Raw genomic sequence first — 20,087 nt, 5'->3', positions numbered from 1 at the left:
AAATTTTGGCAACATGTCACTTGTCTAAAATCTAGACTAAGTCTTATTACATGCCACTAAGGGTCATTCTGGAGTCTTCAAAGCACTTGGTCACACGAACCGCCTCCTAGATGCTTGTTAGGCTCACGTAGCACTTAGGAAAATAACTCTTCCTAGTACCTGCAACAATTAATTAAAGCGCACCACCATGGCACCCATTAATTGTTAGCGCTTTGCATGCAAATAACACACTGTGGACTAATTCTAGTCACGGTGGGCGTCCCCACTGAATACATGTGCACACCTAACAAATATAAAAATATATATTTATTCTCTGGTTGACCGGAGTCAACACTCTTGATTATAATTAAGGAGCTTTGACCAAGGGTGGAGGCGCCTTAATTATAGCTAAGTCTCTCCAACCGAAGTTGGCACAACTCTCCAACCGAAGTTGGCACATCTTGGTTAACCGTGGTTAACCCTCTTGGCGCATGCCAAGTCTCGTTGACCGAAGTCAACACTCTCTGACCGTAGTCAGCTCTGTGGTTCTCTGGTTAACCGCAGTTAACCCTCTTGGTAATAAACTAAGTCTTCTTGACCAGAGTCAGGTTTACTTGACCAGAGTCAAGTATCTTTGACCATAGTCAATTCTTTGACCATTAAAAGAACTCTTTGACCATAATTAACACATATAAAACTCTTTAATTATGATCAAATAAATGGTCAACTGTACTTTGACTTAGGATAGTTACATTGTGGTGACATCCCCTCGGCTTCTATTCAGTTGACCTCAACTGAAAAGCTTCCTTGTAAACATCCAAAAGATGTGCATGATCGGATGACATGTCTTCGTCCATCCACTTGGCATCTAAGGCCGTATAATTCTTGAATTTTACAAGATACCTGTAAAACTCCTTGCCCCGAGGGTCTTTTCGTACAGTATGGTACACAATTTGCTCTGGCTGAAGGACCTCCTCCAGCTCATCCACTTCTGGTGGATCCTTTCATATTGTTTCTGTAGGCTCTGGCCCCTGGAATTTCTTTAGAAGACTCACATGGAATGCATTGTGAATCCTCCAATGCTCTGGCAATGCTAACCTGTATGCAACCTCATTTATTCTTTTTGTAACCCTGAAAGGGCCATAGTATCTGGGAGATAACTTTGCATACACTTTCTGTTTGCCTTTAAACTTGCGGAGCCTAGCTTTTTCAAACTTCAAAAGTACCCAATCCCCTTCCTTGAGATCTAACCGTCTCCTATGCTTATCTGCAGCTCTTTTATGTTTCTCTTGAGACCTTTTGATTGCTGTCCGGACTTGGCTGTAAGCTGTCTGGAGGTCTCTCACAAACTGATCAGTTGCAAATATTTCATCTTTGGTCCTCTATAGGTGGCAAAATCACCTTCCCATATATGACCTCAAAGGGGGCTTTCCCTGTAGAGCTGTGCACTGTATTATTGTAAGCAAACTCTACCAATGGTAGGTACTTTTCCCAGTCTGAACCTTGGTCACCTACGTAGCATTTCAGCATATCTAATGCTGTATTTGCTACTTCACTTTGACCATCTGTCTGGGGATGGAAAGAAGAAGAAAAATTCAGATTCGTCCCCATGTTATCAAATAAAGCTCTCCAGAATAGACTGGTCATTCTGGGATCTCGATCACTAACAATGGACTTAGGCATACCATGATGCTTAAAGATCTGTGCCATGAAAAGCTTAGCCATATGATCTGCCTTTATGGTTTTGTGAACTGGAATGAAATGAGCTTGCTTGCTGAATCTATCAATGATAGTCAAAATCCCATCATTCCCTGATTTTGATCTTGGCAAATCAAAAATAAAGTCCATTGTAATACTTTCCCATGGTGCCTCCCATGGTGCCTGAGGCACGGGAAGAGGCATAAGTAGACCAGGTGCCTTCCGTCTGTCATACTTCACTTTCTGACATGTAAGGCATTCAATAACAAACTGATGTATATCTTTCCGCATCCCTGGCCAAAAGAAATACCTCTCTAGTGCTAGAGTTGTTGCTGTAATTCCTCTGTGTCCAGCATAAGGAGGTGCATGGCATTCCTCCAAAATCTTTTTCCTCATCTCCTTGGTGATGCATAGGCAATCATCTTTCATTAGATACCCATCTTTCAGGGAATAGTGACTGGTGGATTGCCCGTCTTGCATTTGCTGTAAAATTTCACCAAAATCTGCATCACTAGCATATTGCTCCCTCATGCCTTCTAGGTCCTGATGATAAGCAATAGTCACATTATTGACCTGGGGTCTTCGGGACAAGGCATCTGCCACTCTGTTCCGAATTCCTGGGGTATGGACAATCTGAAAATGATACATTGACAGCATGTTTGCCCATTTCATATGCTTCTCGGAAAGCTTGGTCTGAGTCAAAAAGTATCTCAGACTTTGGTGATCTGTTTTAACAGTAAAATCTGCACCCAAAAGATAGTGCTTCCATGTATGGATGGCATGAATTACAGCCAATAACTCTTTCTCATAGATTCCCAGATATCTTTCTGCATCACGCAATCTTCGGCTCTCATAGGCTACTACATGTCCATTCTGATGTAATGCAGCCCCAACACACTCTCCACAAGCATCGCAATCAACATCAAAAGGTTGATAAAGATCCGGGTTTACAAGAATAGGCTCTGTAGTCAACTTCTCCTTGAGTGTATTGAATGCTTTCTTCTGTGATATTCCCCATGTGAAGGCTGCATTTTTCTTAGTAAGGTCATGTAATGGAGCTGCGATATCAGCAAAATGCCTGATAAACCTTCTGTAGTAAGAAGTTTTCAGCTCTGGCCATTCCTGAATGGCACGGATCTTTGCTGGATCCATCTGTATCCCATTCTTGGATATTATATGCCCCTGATAATGGATTTCTTCCAAGAAGAATTCACTTTTCTTGCTGTTTACATAGAGCTGATGATTTCTCAGCTCTTGAAACACTATAGCAAGTTGTTCCCTGTGCTCTTCCTCTGTCTTTGAAAAGACTAAGATGTCATTAAAGAAAGTACCCGTGAAATGCCTGTACTTTCGGAAGATGCGATCCATCATTCTATTGAATGTGACTAGAGCATTTGTCAACCCAAAAGGCATCACTAAGTATTCATACAACCCGAATGTAGTGCGGAATGTTGTCTTGTGCAGCTATCTGTTCAGGGGTGAATAGAGATTTACCTTTATAAGCCTTTGAAAACTGAGTACCCCTCGGCTTCTGAGGCTGAAACCCTTTCTTTTCAACCTTGGGATACTCAACCTTGGGATACTCTTTCTTTTCTGATTTTGAAAAATCAGTTTTCTTTCTTTCGGCACGTCCTGCATGCAAGAATAGTACCGTGGATGGATCTTGTAACGGCACAAGACTAGCTACTGAAGCTGAATGCATAAGGTCTTGAATGATCTTTGCCCCCAAAGCATTCACTACTGCCTGGATTCTTGGAGTGAGACCTGCTCTATACTTTCTCATTTGGGTTCCTTTGGAGATCTTTTTGAAAGGTGCAACTTGCAAATAAGCATCCCAAAACTTTTGGTTGTACACATCCACTGTATCTCCTGCATCCATATGCAAACTGTCCCAATCTTGAAGAACATGGTCTCTAAACTGTTTAGGCATAAACTGCTGGTAGAAGGCTTTCTTGAAGTCCTTCCACTTCCTTGGGGCTGACCCATCTGTGGTCTGTGCACTCCACCATGCACTAGCTGTCGCTGTCAAGTGCAAACTGACCATGCTTAACTTGGAGGATTCTGAAAACTTTTCTGTACCGAATGCAGCATCAAATTGCCTGATGAACTGCAATGCTTTGTCTGTATGACCATACTGTCCATTGTAGGTCATAAACTTGACAGATTTACCTCCCTCTTTGAATTCCTTGGTCTCTCTGGAAGACTTTCTTTTCCTAGACTTCTTGTGTTTCCTTCTTTTCCTGGATGGTTTATCTGATAAAGAAGAAGAAGATACAGAAGTTGAACTCGAGGTAGACGGTGATGGACTAGGAGATCGGTGATGATGCCTCGATCTCTTCCTGCTATGGGACCGTCCCCTATGAGATCTCTCTTTTTTTGGCTGTACACGAGAGTGTGCCTCTGGCATTGGCACGTCATATACTGCATTAGGCATAGCTTCTGCTTGAAACAAATGCTGAGCCCTTGGATCCTTTCTGAGATTTTCCATCTCTTGTATACGAGTGCGTACCATCTGCTCAAATTCTTGCTGAGTTTGTTGCACACTTCTCTGATTTGGATGTGCATCCCTATCTTGTGAATCCCATTGGATAGGTGATTGAGCCATCTTCTTACAACTCGTCTGAGATTTGCAAATTTCTCGCACACACACTGTGTATGCAACTGATGCACGCTGCCTTCGCTTTTCAAAGAGAAAATTTACCTCAACAAGAGGTGTCTTGCATTCACAATCTATGCCAGTACTGGCTGTCAATTCAAGGCATATACCCACACAGTTGCCAAAGCATCAACAACTATATTGCCCCTTTTCTGGCTACTGCAAATGACTTCAAAAAGCATGTGTTTTTCCCTCTTTTCACTGCTCAAAGGCATGCATACTCTTTTTTTGCAAATCTCTGTTTTCTGCAAATCTCTGTTTTCTCTGCTTTTCTGCTGCTTTTCTGACAGTAAAAGTCTGACAGGCAGGTGAAATCTGCTAGTAGAAAGTCTCTGCAACTGTCCTTTTTTTTTTTTTTTGGTGTGCGTGGGAAACATGGATGATTTTTTCAAGTTAGTTTCGTTAAGAAACTAAAATGTTATATTGGCTTTGAAAGTTTGTATGCCCTAATAAAAATAAACGTTTGAAACATTCGCCAGGATTTGAAACTTTTTTGCAAAAAAATTTAAAGTTTCGCCAGGATTTACATTTTTGCCTTCAAAATTCAAAATAACAAATATAAAAAAGTACTACATTCTACCAATATTGTGAAACTTAAAATGAGCTTGAAAACTTTCGCCAAGATTTTATATTAATATATAGGCATAGCTTCGATAAAAACATCCTTGGTGGGAAACAGTAATCAGATGAAGTAACTGACTGGTTACTCTAACCAGACTAATTGGCTCTGGTCTGGTTAGTCTGCAACTAGACTAACTGGATTGGTTACACCAACCAAACTGGTCTGGTTAGGCTAGATTAACTGGACCAATGTTGAACTAACTGGGTATTGGTTCAATTAACCAGAGTTAATTAGCTGTAGTTAACTTAACCACGTTTTCACTAACCACAGGTCAACCAACCAGGAATTAACTGTACCAAGGTTAACTTCACCACGGGTCAACCAGGCTGGCTGCCACGTGCCAATGCCATGTCATCTACAGCACGTGTGGACGCCATGTCAGTTGGACCTGCTGGCTGCCACGTCAGCTGTCTGTGAAGCCTGCCACGTCAGTGCCACGTGTACACCTGTGCCACGTCACCTCTGTAGCCTTCTGGAAACTCAAGCAACGCTTGGTCTCCTTGACGGGCGATGGCGAGTCAGGCTGTGTAGCGATGGCGATGGCTCATGATTTCGATGAGGTCCGCCCAACGGAACACGTTGACGAAAGAACGCCACCCAGAAATACTTTTTGACGCAATCTATCGCTCGTCCATCGCCCATGAGCAGCGTTCACTCGTGCAAGTCCCTTTTTTTTTTTCCCGTCAGATGTGCGCTATCAGGGATCCCGTCGAGATCTTCTTCGTCGTTTCTTTTGCCATCAGATGTGTGCCGTCAGATATGCGCTGTCAGGCATCCTTTCTATTCCGTCAGATGTACACTCGTGCGTAAGGCAATTCCTTTACGCAACTGTTCAATCTGGACTTAGGGGCTTTCGTGCATTCATAGGCTTCGAAGTAAGCATTCCTGTCCCTTCACACTTGAAGCCCCAGACCTTCCAGCTGCCACCTCTTGGGCCAACGCCATCCTTTCTTCGGAATCAACGTCAAATCTTTACTCTCTTGCTGGATCGTCACAACCTGAGAAGGCTATGAGCCTTGGCTCTGATACCAATGCAATACTAGCTCTCGTAAAAGACAGCAGAGACACTCTCATTTGCTCTCCCTCTCTCCCTCTCTCAACAAAGACACTAGGGCCCAGGACAACATGTCGGGCTGGACCTCCCCGAAGGTATTTTATTTCTTGAAGAGAATCTGTTACAAGAGTTCAGCGTAGAGCTGTCTGATACACATACATAAAATCCAAAACGTGAATCCTTACAAGAGCTTCAAGCTCATTTCAAATTGGCAACATGCCACTTGTCTAAAATCTAGACTAAGTCTTATTACATGCCACTAAGGACCATTCTGGAGTCTTCAAAGCATTTGGTCACACGAACCGCCTCCTAGATGCTTGTTAGGCTCCTGTAGCGCTTAGGAAAATAACTCTTCCTAGTACCTGCAACAATTAATTAAAGCGCACCACCAAGGCACCCATTAATTGTTAGCGCTTTGCATGCAAATAACACACTGTGGACTAATTCTAGTCACGGTGGACGTCCCCACTGAATACATGTGTACACCTAACAAATATAAAAATATATATTTATTCTCTGGTTGACCGGAGTCAACACTCTTGATTATAATTAAGGAGCTTTGACCAAGGGTCGAGGCGTCTTGATTATAGCCAAGTCTCTCCAACCGAAGTTGGCACAACTCTCCAACCGAAGTTGGCACATCTTGGTTAACCGTGGTTAACCCTCTTGGCGCATGCCAAGTCTCGTCGACCGAAGTCAACACTCTCTGACCGTAGTCAGCTCTGTGATTCTCTGGTTAACCGCAGTTAACCCTCTTGGTAATAAACCAAGTCTTCTTGACCAGAGTCAGGTTTACTTGACCAGAGTCAAGTATCTTTGACCATTAAAAGAACTCTTTGACCGTAATTAACACATGTAAAACTCTTTAATTATGATCAAATAAATGGTCAAGTGTACTTTGACTTAGGATATTTGCTTTTAGGATGAAAAGAGGATGCACCAAGGGGTGAAGTGGTGGGAGACATTTGGGGCTCACACCCCAAATTTGCAACAATTGGCTATTCGAGTGTCACCACAATGTGCTCGAGCAAATGTGCCTGACATGGACTTGTAGCTAACTCATCACATAAGATGCCTTGGCTCTCAATATCATACTTCGTGTACTGCTCTATAACATCCATCCACCTATCATGTAGCTCATCTCAATTTTCTCTCTCCAAATTGGATGGAGAGCAAAAGTTGCTATATGCAATGGAGAGTGCATCATACCCCACAAGGTTCTGACATCAGCTAACTTTGAGGAGTCAATCCCATTCACAGTTTGTATCTTCTCCACCATTCAATCAGTGAGCTCATATACAAGTCCCGTGGTAGCCCCTTCCCTATCAGCCAAACGAAGGATCTTCAAGAAGACACCTGTTGTGCCTTCACAGTGTGTGACACCTCCTTCTTGCAATACTACAAGTTGGCTGACACGATAAACATGTAAGCTAACTGAGTCTGTACAGGTTTCACCAATTCCTTCTTGCTGAAAGTTCTATACAATGGAGTAACAAATGTCACAATCATGTTGGCATGTGCCAACACTGGCTTCACCCATGCAAGTTGCCCAATGTCCTCAAACAAGAGGTCAAGGCAATGGCATGTGCACCTAGTATGGAAAATATGGGACCACTCTTGCTTACCAATCCTCCTACTTGCACACAGTTAGATGCATTGTCCCCATGCACACCTGCACCAGATTATCAGCCCCAGCATCATGAATGGCATCTTTCAATATCCCAAAAATGTACTCCCCCAACTTGTGCTGCCCACTTGTATCCACCGACTTCAAGAAGGCTGAGCCAAAAATGCATGAGACCATGATGGTGATGATAGGACTTCGCCGAGTGTCAGACCAGCTATCACATATTATGTTGCGCCATACTTTTTCCATTTCTCCCGAAGTTGTAGCAACTCTTGATCTACGCATACCACATCATTACTAAGCTCCTTCGTGCGCAAAGCTTTGTAAGATGGAGGCTTGAAACTAGGCCCAACTTGGCCAATTGCACGAACCATTTCCAAAAAATAAGGACTCCTCACCTCCTAATGAAGAATGTCCTCTGCAAAGAAAAAGCGGCACATGCATCTTTCCATGCCTATGACTCCCATGCCTTGGCCAAGGCTCCTTTGACACTTTTTGTTTCTTTTGTTTTGGCTCATAGCAGATGCACTTGCACTTGCAGCACCACTTACCAAGGCATCCCCCAAATCAGCCACATCTATGTCAACCTCTTCTGTAAAATTTTTAAGACATGCCTTTGCATGCAACCTTTTATGAGTTTCTTTCACCTTTTTAGAGGGAGCGGTACACTTGTCAATCCCAGAGCCTGTCAGCCCAAGAAAGTGTGCTCGTATGCGGGTAGGTCCTCCATCCCAATGATGAGGAAAGTACTTCCATTTACAAGTGTACTGCCCATTTTCCAAAGCCTTCAATGTGTCCACAAATTCCCTTTCAGCTCCTTTCTTTCTTCCCATCTGCGCAGTTTTAGGCACAATGACAAAAGTAGATGTCGCTTCATCAGATGAGAGGGAATTTCTTTGCAACTCTGCAGTGACTTGCCCACTATATATATATATATATAGAGAGAGAGAGAGAGAGAGAGAGAGAGAGAGAGAGAGAGAGAGAGAGAGAGAGAGAGAGAGAGAGAGAGAGAGAGAGAGAGAATCTGAAATTTGGACACTTTCTTCGAGGCCTAGACCACTTTGAGGGACATGTACAAGCTCAACAACGAAGCAAGGATACTGGACCTTGAGACGGAGCTCTATGGCATGAGCATGGATGATGGGGATTCACTACAGGATCACATCACCAAGATGAAGGTGATGAGGGATCAGCTGGCGGTAGTCAGTCGAAGGACGAGCTCGACAAGTATGGCTAGGCTATTTCGTGGCATGCTTCCGAGAAGCTACAATAGTTTCGTGACTACGATGATTGCAGGGTAGAGGGCGGCTCCAGTAACGTTCGAGGAGCTAGTACCATTGCTTCTGCAGCAAGAAGCTCAAGATGGGAGTAAGGGTAAGCATGGCAAAGGCAAGTCCAAGAAAGACAAGTCTGATGATGGAGAGGACTCTTCATATGAAGAAGAGAAAGAAAGATAAAACGCTTTTCTATTGTAATCAGCCGTGACATTTTGCGAAGGATTGTGGAAAGAAGAAGGCAGTCAAAGGAGTCAAAGAATGCAACTCACGTGGTGGTCACAAAAGAGCTTTTCTTGGTGACATCTGCATGTGTTGTTGAGGTAAAGTATGCAAACCCCCGGTGTTATAGTGAGGATGTATGACATTGAGAGATGGTCAGATGAGGAGTCAGAAACCTTTGTGAAGCATTGAGTGCTTGAAGCCATCTAGGTGCTTGGCTTGTATTGTTGACAGAGAGGAGGATTCTTCGATAGGACTTATGGATTCAGAGTCATAATCTTGATTTATACTTCGGATTTGATTTCTAGAGTATGTTAATTTGTTCAGACCTCGTCAGATGGATGATGGAGAGCATGGTGCTTGGAAGACTTTAGGTTGTTCACCCATCATGAGAGGGATAGATGGAGGATGTTGGCGCCTGGATTGCTCGAGTTTGAAGGCAGGTACATGACTGAAGGAGGTGGTGCCATCTGGTGCTACCAAAGATGGACTTGTGTACCAGGGTGGTTTGCTTGTGCGGGAGTGGACTGGGTGAAGCAAGAGCCACTGGATGAAAAGTCAGGAAGCAACATCGACACCAGAGTGTTCCAGGGCTACTACATGGGAGCTACCAACAAAGCATCTTCATCAACAAATTGAGTACAAGTACTCGTGAGCACTGCCTTCAATTGGTTCTGTCAAAGGAAAACAATTGTCAAGATGAATGAATGAATAATTTGCAACACCTGTGATGGAAGCCCATGTATAGGAAAGTTCGAATGATTTGCAAACTTTGTGTGTGTGAGAGAGAGAGAGAGAGAGAGAGAGAGAGAGAGAGAGAGAGAGAGAGAGAACCAAAATAGTAGGGGCCACGTGGCAAAAAATGGTGTGGAACACTTTCTTAAGAAAAGTGTAACGATAGCCCTGCCGGGAAGGCAGTGCTAACAAATTGGGATCAGTCCAAGATGTGTTGGTGAGAGGGGGTGTTCGAAAATGTATGGTAACCTCCCCATCTGTAAGCTTCCATATGGGGAGAACATGGGGGAGTGAAGCATTTTGGCTGCCATGTGTGCCCAGACAAGAAAGAGAATGCACATGGAGCTGCCACATTGGCAGCATATGAATAGAGTACCTGGCAAATGGAAGCTCTCCTAGAGTGCAGATCTGGTATGGAATGGCCAGCAAGCTGTTAGAGGCAAGGAAGCAGATCTGGCTAGGAAACAAGGCGATGACATGGCACTGATGTAAGCAACAGTCCGGGAGTACATAAGAGGCTGTGTGGAGGTTTTTGCAGAGGATCCAGGGGTTGGAAGAGGCCTTGACAGAGACGAGATGTGTACAGCAGTCAGGCACCTTTGGAGGTGTCTTTGGGCCTGGTATAGGGCCCAGAACAAATCGGATTTAGGGCAGGACTTCCTGGGCCAGTGGCAGCATGCCACATGGCCAGGTAGGGCCTGCACAGTGCAAAGCGTCTCAACCTGCTGGTCGGCCAAACAGACCCACTGGTCCTGCCCATTAGAGCTGCAAGTCAGCCAGATTGAGGGGCTTCTCAGCCCCTATAAAAGGGGAGCCCCTAGAGCTCATTCAACATCATCTCGAGCAGTTCAGCAGATTTGAGCAGCAGACCAGGCGTCTTTGGGCCTACATCCAGGAGGATAAAGAAGGGCTGAGGAGCTGCAGACAGGGCTTGGAGGAGGGATCAAGGCATGGTGACTAAGTCTACAGAAGCTCGCCGAGGAGCACGTAGGATTGGTGGGACTCTGGACTCTTTGTATTGTGTCCTTTAGTGGGTAGAACCATATCTTATGTTGGTTCTATATCTGTCTGGGAGCATTGTCTAATTTCCGATTTGCACACACGTGTGTATGTTGAGTACACATAAGGAAAGAAGTTTTGGATTCCATAGTTAACACCTCTGCATGAATTCCTAGGTTATCTATCAGTCCTCTGCTGCGTGACACCCTCTGTTATGGTCATTTCTAACAGGTAGTTCAGCCACTAGACGGCCCAGTGAGGCATCCTATGCTACCTTATGATGACCTTGTTGAAGATTTTGTAAAGACCAAAATCCCAGGATTTCAGTGTCTTTTCGAGAGCCCACACTCGTCTAAACCAGTGAATGACTGTTCCTAAGGAAGTAAGCCGGTGCCGTTCCCCTACTTTGGTATCTTTCTAGTACTGGCATAATTCAAGAGAAAGAAGAAAGGAGCTCAAAGCCCATAGAAAACAGAGTAAGAAGCATGTGCGAATATCCCCAAGTTCCAGTTAGCCCTCAACCAACCGCTCTTCTTCCTCATCCTCATCATCTTCTTCTTCATCTTTCTCCTCTAGAAAACGTTCCCGTCATAGACGAAAAAGAAGGAGATCCAGATCTAGAAGCAAAGACTTCAAAGAAGGTGGTAAGTCCATCAAGCTCACCACTTTTTATAAGAAGTATGGAGCTAGTAAAAAAGCTTTGGCTTTCATAACTGGACGTTATTGGGAGAAGTCAAAGTTGAAGATTGTAAGTCTATGTCGCGGATGAGCATCAAAGAAGTGGAAAGATCTCAAGAAACAATTCTACGAGCAGTTCTTGCCTAAAAATTCCTTCGATAATGTCCACACAACTTGGGAAAGCATGAGGATGACAACTTTAGAAGTTTTGGCCAGCTTATCTTCAAATCACTCCCTTCAAAGATGTCTCAAAAAAGACTAACTTCCATTCTAGTACCCGTGCCCAAGTAAGTATTGAACGTAAGACAAAACTTTGAGACTTGATGCATTTAACCTCACAGGTTGAGATGATGAAAGAAGATTTGCTGTGGAGAGTACAGTCAAAAGAAGTTTCAAACTTAGAAGTCGATGGGTTCAACAAAGCCCTTCAAAGGAAAATCAAAATTCACTCTAGAACAGCTCGAGACCTTCCGAAAGGAAGGAAAGTGCTTCCATTGCATGATAGACAGCTCTTGACATAATCTATGCAATCCTTCCATAACTCTTCCTAACAAGACCCCATCTTTACTCTTTCATAAGTCTTGCTAAGTCCAACATGAGCGGCCATGGTGAATAATGTAAGTTCTCCAACAATAAATTGGATATTCTAAGCGGGTAGAATCTAGAAGGCTACAATATTCTCCTTATCCTGTGTACTCTATGTCAAAATCATAGCTGTGCACAAACCTTAATAGCAAAGATTATTGCTAACATCTCCTTACAAAGAGTGGCAAATGTCAACCCTTTCCATCCAATTTCATGCTTTCAAAAGCACATGGTTATTAAGAAACGCATGTCTTAAAAGTAAAACCATACAAGAAAGACACGTGACATGTTAGAAAATACGTGTCTGTATGACGCACTTAGGACACGTGTCAAAAAAGATTTTCATTTTTCATTCTTTTGGTTGGTTTTTCATTTTTATTTTTGTCTTATGTTTAGTGGTGGGTAATATTTATTTCAAATTTTAAAAACTAAACTTGTACTAGTGTTTTAAACCCTATTTTTAAAATCTTCTTGTGTCCACTTGGCAATGTCACTTGTGATGCCTCACTGTTGACATATGACTTGAGGCTTTCATTTCAGTTATCACTTGATGTTTTTGTTAGCAAACTTTCACTTATGATACCTATGATGATTGATCTATAATAGATTTTTGGTCTTTTGTATTCCATGTTCATTTTGGTAGTAGCCACTTGCCTTGCAAGCTAGCCCTCTTGATATTTAGATTTGGATTTTGAATGCTGAGGTGTGACGTGCAAGCTTTTGACTTTAAAAAAAACTTAAGATACTTATTTCCATGACACTTATGACACTCGTCTCTAAAGCACAACATGTCGTGTCTTGCAACCAATAGTCCAGGGATTCAGGACTAGAAAAGTTGAATATAGTATATGGACAGCTCCCAGAGCTAACAGTTGAATCTTCCACAAAGGATTGCGCCAAAGTTCTGAGACTGCCTGTAGATCAAGTCACAATTTTATGGCAAGCTGGTTGGCTGGAGCAGATTGAGCTGATTTGGGATCAATCCGGAAGCTTCTAGGCTGAGATATTGGCTTGAAACTCTCTCTTATCCAAAATCGCTGCTGTTCTCTCAACAACCTTTTTTGGTCTTGGGACCGTTGTCACCAAGGAAAGTGACAATCCTAAGCTCTGATACCACTGAAACCTTAACTGAACCTCGAACACAGCTTCCAATAAGCAAACCACAGCCCCTCTAGTTAATTTGCACCTCAAATCTTCAAGAATTGGTGGCTGAAAACCAAATCGCAGTAACCAGGAAAATCGCAGCACCAAGGAGCAAATCACACTTCACTATCCGCCACGTTTGGGGATTGGAGAACTTCGGGACAGCTTAGGAAACTTCAAAGGGTTGGAAGAGCAGGGAAAGAGAGGCGGCTGTGTGGGAACCATCTTCAGTTGTGGACCAATATCCCTACATGAAGATGATGGTCTGCTGTCCATGCTTTGGCTGATGCTGGATCTGATTTCCTGTACATACAAGTAGCCACTACTTGGAGCTGTTTTCCTGCGCAAATTTTTTCACATTTCAGTTATTTGGCTGACGGATTTTGGTACTGCTATCATTTTTTGCATATCCTTTTCTTATTCCCTTTTTTTAGCTTCCTATGAGATTTTGTCCCAATCGTATTTTCTGTTAAGCTCCCCTATTTTCAGATACTTGACACCAAGGACCCATTTGTGTCCCCACTGTTGGTATGATTCTTATATCCTCCTTGGATATCCTCAGCGTGAGTGTATTCCAGAACATTCTTAGTAATGGCTGAGTTTGCCCTTCACCTCCGGAGTGCCGATAGAAACTTAGTACGAAGACTTTGTATAAGTGGATGCTCAAGTATGTGTGGGTGTGTGGATTTGTATGTGTGAGAGCATATTTTTATACTATGGTCTACACCCACTTTTGGGCGTTGATGACATCAGTGGGGATGTCATAGTAGCTAGTCCCTGCTATGCGTGATGGAGGTTATGGTTTTCAATCTTATGAGTGACTATCGTGAGATTGAAACTGCACTATGTTGTGTTTTTAGAGGATGAGTTTGGGAATGTTCCTGGATTCATCTAGGTATATATTCTTAGTAAGCTTGCCTCCAGCCGTTCTGGCAGATTGCTAAACCTTCCTTTTCTCCTTTCCAGCAATTAACTCAACCATGATAGAGAGCTTCTTGTGCATCATTGCACGCCCAAGTTTCGATCCTTGATTTTGCTTGCCATTGACTATTTCTAAGAGGATCACGTTAGCCGGGTCCCGATAAATGCAAACCCTCAAAATGGAGTTGAGACATGATGAGTCAGCTGCAGGAGAAGAAGCACCTTACCCAATGATGGAACTATATATCCCACGTAAGGGTGAAGAATTGTGGTGGTCTTAGAAGAGAAACACACATTGGAGAGCCTTTCTGTATTTTAAAGTGCTGGTGTCAAACCGTGTAGAGAGCTGCCATTCCCTTTATCACGTCAAAGCTTATCAGGATCATCCCTTGTGCTATCTGCACAGTGCTGGCCAGCTCGAAGAAGAAAACTTTGCCAAGGATTTAGGAAGGAGAAAAAGGAAGTCCACGGTACCTCTTGAAATCAACCATCCGTTACACACACACACACACACGCACACACACATGGTTGCTGTCCATGGATTACACGTGTCATACATGATTTATGCACACGAATGCACTTGCTTGTGTGCACGCACACAAATAAACATATTTAAGTGTTTCGTTTGTACATGTAGTTTTAAACTTCACCAAACTGCATGCACATGCATTTAAGTTCATTTGTCAAGGATGTGCCTTTTGGGTGAGAAAGACGCAGAGCTCCCCTGAATTCATTTTTTTCAATCAGTAGAAGTGCCTTTGCAGTCTAAGATTGGAAGTCAGTTTGTCAAATTATAGTTTGCTAGATGTGCAAAGTTTTGAAATTTTCCGAATTACTCATGATTATGGTGTTCATGTTTTGAAAAGATAATGACAAGTAAAGTGTGCCCTTTGTAGGATGTCTGTACTGCCTCCTTGGAGAGGTATGGCGTAGGATCTTGTGGCCCCCGGGGATTCTATGGAACTATTGGTTGGTGATTCTTCTTCCGTCTTGCATTCTGGATTCTTGGATTGGGGTGGTTGTTGCATGTGTACTAAGTGCATCTTAATGAACTGTGAAGGCCTGGCTTTCAATGCTTGCACTTTGTAATGACTCTTTTAACTGATATCCCAGATAATGCTTTGCATGGCAAAAGATAATTATTGAGGAACTTATCCGTAGTACAATCTTAGAAATGCGGTTTTTGAAAGTAGCCTCAGGCAGGACTGTGATAGCCATTACAAAATCTCTATATGATACTGCAGCTTATTTGAGACAGGCTCCCTTGTGATTACATATTTTAAATGAAAGTGCATTTAAAAATCTTCAATTCTACTGGGTCTGTGTGCGTAAAAAATGCTTCTTTGAGTAGTTTGACAGGCTCCTTTGTGACCCCATTATTCAAATGAGGGAAAAAATTATGTAGTATCCTTGTAAAGAAAATATGGTGCATGGATGTCTGATTGAAGCATTCGACTTCTTATATTCTTTCCTCATGTTAACTAGCTTGTGACGCTCATGATATCCTATGTATGCTCAGATGGTATTTACTCTAAAAAGAGCTTCAATTGCCAAGAATGCAAGGAGCTTTTGAATTTTGTCATCTATGAAAGTTCTTGACATGGCATAAATGATGCAAACTTTTGAATATCTAGCAGATTAAACCAAGGACCAAGTGATTCTATAAATAGGAAAACCATCCAAGGATCAATAGGAAAACCATTTCTTCCAGAACTATGTGAATGTGATGTAGTATTTTGTTTCTTGATCTTCTCAAATTTGTGGGTGCCAGATGTTCATTTGGATTGTGAAGCGAAAATCGCAAAGTTTATGGGAACACCAGATTCAATATTATACTCATATGCTTTAGCTACTGCTGCAAGCAGTATTCCAGCCTTCTGCAAGCGAGGAGATCTGATTTTAGCGTAAGTATATCCCTGTCTACTGGAATATGCGTGTGTTTGGCAATCTAAACGAGCTTCAATTTGCAAAGCATTGTTCATTTTCATGTCTTTCATCTTCTGCTGTCTCATATGTTGGCATTTGTGTCCTACCATATGCTTTTATCAAGCCTCACCACTGTCGGATACATGTTAGGGATGAAGGTGTGAACTGGGGGATCCAAAATGGATTGCATTTGTCTAGAAGCACAGTGAAACTGTTCAAGCATAATGACATGTCATCCTTGGAGTCTCTTTTGGAAGAAAATCATAAGGAAGATCAGCGAAAGAGAAAGGTCCTCAATCGGCGCTTCATTGTAGTTGAAGCAATTTACCAGGCAAGACAAAGGGTTTTAAAAGATTTTTATTCTTGAGATGGGACATATCTTGGCCTGGCATTCATTGTCTTGAAACTGTTTGATGCATATGGCAACAGAGTTCAGGTCAAATGGCTCCTTTAGCTGAACTTATCAATTTGAAGGAAAAATATCGATTCAGGCTTCTTCTAGATGAAAGCAACTCAATTGGAGTCCTGGGAAAGACTGGACGAGGTCTGACAGAATTTTCTAACATCCCAGTGAGTGATGCTAAGCCTTCCTGTCTTTCTGGTACACCTTTATATCATTTATATTTGTGGTGGAAAGGAGATCTGGAAAGTTTGCTCATTTTTCAAAAATATGCTCCAGGTGGAGAAAGTAGACATCATCACAGCTGGTATGGGGCATGCTTTAGCTTCTGCTGGAGGCTTTTGCACAGGTAGTGCAAAAGTGGTAGATCATCAGGTCGGTCTTTTGAATTAAACTCTGTATTCATCTCGACAATAATTCCACATTGTTCCAAATAAAGGCTGCTTGTTTTATGAACTTTCCTTCTTGATTGCACTCAACATCTCTAAGCATTCTAAGGATTCATGCCCATTGTTATGATAGTCCTCTATTCTGGGAGGGAGCCGGATAAACAAGTCTAACTTTGACCATGTTATTGCAGCGTCTTAGTGGTGCAGGCTATTGCTTTTCAGCCTCATTGCCTCCATATGTGGCATCAGCTACAATAGCTGCTCTAAATGTTTTGGAGGAAAATCCTGAGATTCTAATGAAGCTGCAACAGAACATCGGAGTTTTTTGGAAAGGTAATTCTAGTTCTCGCAGCATTCAAGAAATTTGGGGGATTTTTATGTGATCCGGACTTTTGGTTGATGCAAGAGTATGAAAGGAATATGGGCTTTAATGAGATTATATTATATTTTGCTTTTCTATTTTTATCTTTCAAAAGTTGGCATATGTCATTATATATCAAGGCTGTCTAAGTAATCATCCTAAGGTTGAAGTAGTGCATGGTTTACTTGGATAATGTTAATATGGGTAGCAAACATTCATGTGCAGGCTTGCATGCATGCCTAGGACAGGTATACATATACATATAAATATGAGTATGTATCTACATATGTAGTTTCATGCATGCGCACACATATGCACAAACGGGCGGACACTTTTTTTTTTCTGGGTGAAAACCATATAGTTTTATATTACAAGAGGCGGTCGTCAAAGTGGAAACCGCCAACTACAAGATGAGAAAACTTCATTGTAAGACAAGTAAACAGTGTAATCTATCTGAGGAACAAACATGCAATCATAAAGGATTGCCTGAGCAACATTGGGAAATAGGCTCTCCAAAGACTTTGTGGTTTCTCTCTTTCCGTAGAGTCCACAGTGTCGAATATCGAACCCATGCGAAAATCAGCCCTCCGTCGAAGTTCCAAAAAGCATGCCAAAGCAAGCAGTAGGAAAGTGGGCTTGGAGGCGCTGTTGAAGAAATAGTAGGAAGTCACGGGGGGTAGGGCAATTCAAGAAAAGATGTAGCGAGGATTCCCTGGGAGCAAGACATTTGTGACATAGAGCAGGAGCAATATGCCTACGTGCCAAGAGTTGGCCAAAAAGAATAATGCCAAGCATCACTTGCCATAGAAAAACTTGTTGTGTACAATCTTTCACGCCACTATTTGGCATTATGATTCAAAGATTAAAGCTGATTTCCATGGTGTGAAATCGAAGGAGGAGGCATCAAAACCCTGTACAAACCAGCCACAGAGATATAGGGCAGGCTTAAGGGGTGGGTAGCAGAACCCTGGCGATGTAAGGTCCAATCAGTAAGGCGATACGTAAGCTCCAACTTGGGTACCAGTAAAAAGCAATGAAGCATATGAGAAAATTAGTGCCAAAGGGGTCGATGACGCATATACTGTATGGCCGCCAAAGGAAAAGATAATAAAGTACAATCATCATGAGGCACATCATCGACCGAAGTAATCCCTTTTGATGAAATAAAATATGAGCGCTAGGGTTCCTGCAAACCAGTGCAGACTCTCAGCATGCAGGAATTCCCATCTAGAGAGTCACAACCATGCGATTGAAGATGAGAAAGAATCTCTTTCTAGGCCAAAAACATTTTGGAAGAAAAAGGACAGCCTTTAACTATGCCATCAATATAACCCAGAATGAAGTCCCATTGAGTGGGATGTGTTAGAAGTGGACCAATAGAGGGTATGCACAGCAGCGGAAGATTGATAGAATAGCCCAGGAGCTCACACAGTGTGTGGGGAGTGGAATCACAAACTTCTTAAACTTATGTGCATCAAATGGATGTGCAGAGTTATTAATAGACAATGATCCAGCCAGATATAGAAGCTCTCAAAATATTACATATTTCCATCCAAAGCTATGGACACAATCCAAAAGAGAGAGGGATCCAAAGTCCCACCAGAGCGTGGTCCTTTGATCTTACCACCATGTACTTCTACTATCTGCCGGATATATCTAGACTTGAGCCCGCGTGCTCCACCTCGAGCGTATGTAGATTCTCTGTCCTTTGACCTCAGCTCCTTGCTGCCCTAGAAGACAGCCAAGTCTCAGCCTCACACTTGAGCTATGTCTGCAGCAACACTAGCACTCCTTCAGTTTCTGGATGTAGGCCCCAAGGATGGTGCTTTGCTGCTCCTTTCTGCTCTGCTGGATGAATTGTGGGGGCTGAATGGCCCCCGTATATAGGCCCAAGGGCCCCTTGACATAGCTGACTGGCAGCCCCTTAATGGCCGACCAGTCTGTCCCCAAAACTGACCCCACAAGCCCGTGTTTGGGCACTTCTCTAGGGCTGTGTGCTGGCCGACCTGGTTGGCCAGCCGACCAGCCAGCCCAGCCTTATTTAAGGGAAGGGCCATGCCCATTTGCTGCTCCTTTTGGCTACTTGGATGCCCTGGTAGGCGCATTTCCTGCTGCAGCACCCTGCGACGTGGCAGCCCTGTATCTCCTGCGTAATCAGGTCCCCTCTCCCTTTGGACAGCCTCTGGATCTCCTTCTGCCAGATCTGCCCGCTAAGAAGCCCTTCCATTTCCAGGTATCTCTTCATATGTGCTGCCCTCATGACAGCCATCATGCATTCCATGCGGCAGCCCCTTCTTTTCCCTCTTTTCTCTAGGGAGATGCCCTAGGTCTCCCTCCCCCATGCTCTCCTCATTTGGGGGCTTACAGATGGGGAGGTGATCTTTCCAACAGCATGTTATTGCCAAAAAGCAGCAGTAGTCAACTGTGAAAAGTAGGTGACTGTGAAAAGTAGGCTGATCATCCTACAAAAATTCCAGCATCATCTTCCCTTTATGTGCCAAAATATGGATGTGAATATTTAATATGTTCAAGCCACCGTGCATTTTTGGGGAACAGAGATGGTCCATAGAGAGTAATCTGATACTCTTATGGCCATGCTTTGAGCGCCAGGAAGTCTCCATAAGAGCGGACATGAAAGAAATGATGTCTTTTTGTCAAACATCATCAAAGGCAAAAAGAACTGAATATTGGCCACCACAATTGATTGTACAACTCAGAGTTGAACTTGAAGAGGCCAATTGGCTAACATCCAATATTCTAGTTTCTTCTTGAGCTTTTGCAAGTACCCAATCTGTTTTCTGACGGCGAGTGATGGTCC

At 43.0% G+C, this 20,087-nt stretch overlaps 2 protein-coding genes and 1 pseudogene across 4 annotated transcripts in view; 2 read left to right on the top strand and 1 right to left on the bottom strand.

Annotated features, from left to right (window-relative positions):
* LOC147905803 (Transducin/WD40 repeat-like superfamily protein) overlaps nucleotides 1-20,087 on the bottom strand; it is a 375,013-nt gene that overhangs the window by 97,304 nt on the left and 257,622 nt on the right. The window lies entirely within an intron of this gene.
* Nucleotides 1-20,087, top strand: part of LOC147905804 (pentatricopeptide repeat-containing protein At1g06140, mitochondrial-like) — a 191,239-nt pseudogene that overhangs the window by 83,301 nt on the left and 87,851 nt on the right. The window lies entirely within an intron of this gene.
* Nucleotides 1-20,087, top strand: part of LCB1 (long-chain base1) — a 71,887-nt gene that overhangs the window by 48,070 nt on the left and 3,730 nt on the right. The window contains exons 6-11 of the mRNA XM_087374714.1: nucleotides 15,090-15,162; nucleotides 15,965-16,097; nucleotides 16,270-16,450; nucleotides 16,549-16,689; nucleotides 16,799-16,894; nucleotides 17,100-17,241. Coding sequence (XP_087230840.1) covers nucleotides 15,090-15,162; nucleotides 15,965-16,097; nucleotides 16,270-16,450; nucleotides 16,549-16,689; nucleotides 16,799-16,894; nucleotides 17,100-17,241 — 766 coding nt within the window. The remainder of the gene's footprint in view (nucleotides 1-15,089; nucleotides 15,163-15,964; nucleotides 16,098-16,269; nucleotides 16,451-16,548; nucleotides 16,690-16,798; nucleotides 16,895-17,099; nucleotides 17,242-20,087) is intronic.

The sequence above is a fragment of the Dipteris shenzhenensis genome, chromosome 1, assembly GCF_047967505.1.
Source record: "Dipteris shenzhenensis isolate YYH24624 ecotype China chromosome 1, Dip_SZ_1.0, whole genome shotgun sequence".
NCBI lineage: Eukaryota > Viridiplantae > Streptophyta > Polypodiopsida > Gleicheniales > Dipteridaceae > Dipteris > Dipteris shenzhenensis.
Note: the sequence above shows the minus strand (reverse complement) of the source record. Positions and strands in the feature narration are given on the sequence as shown.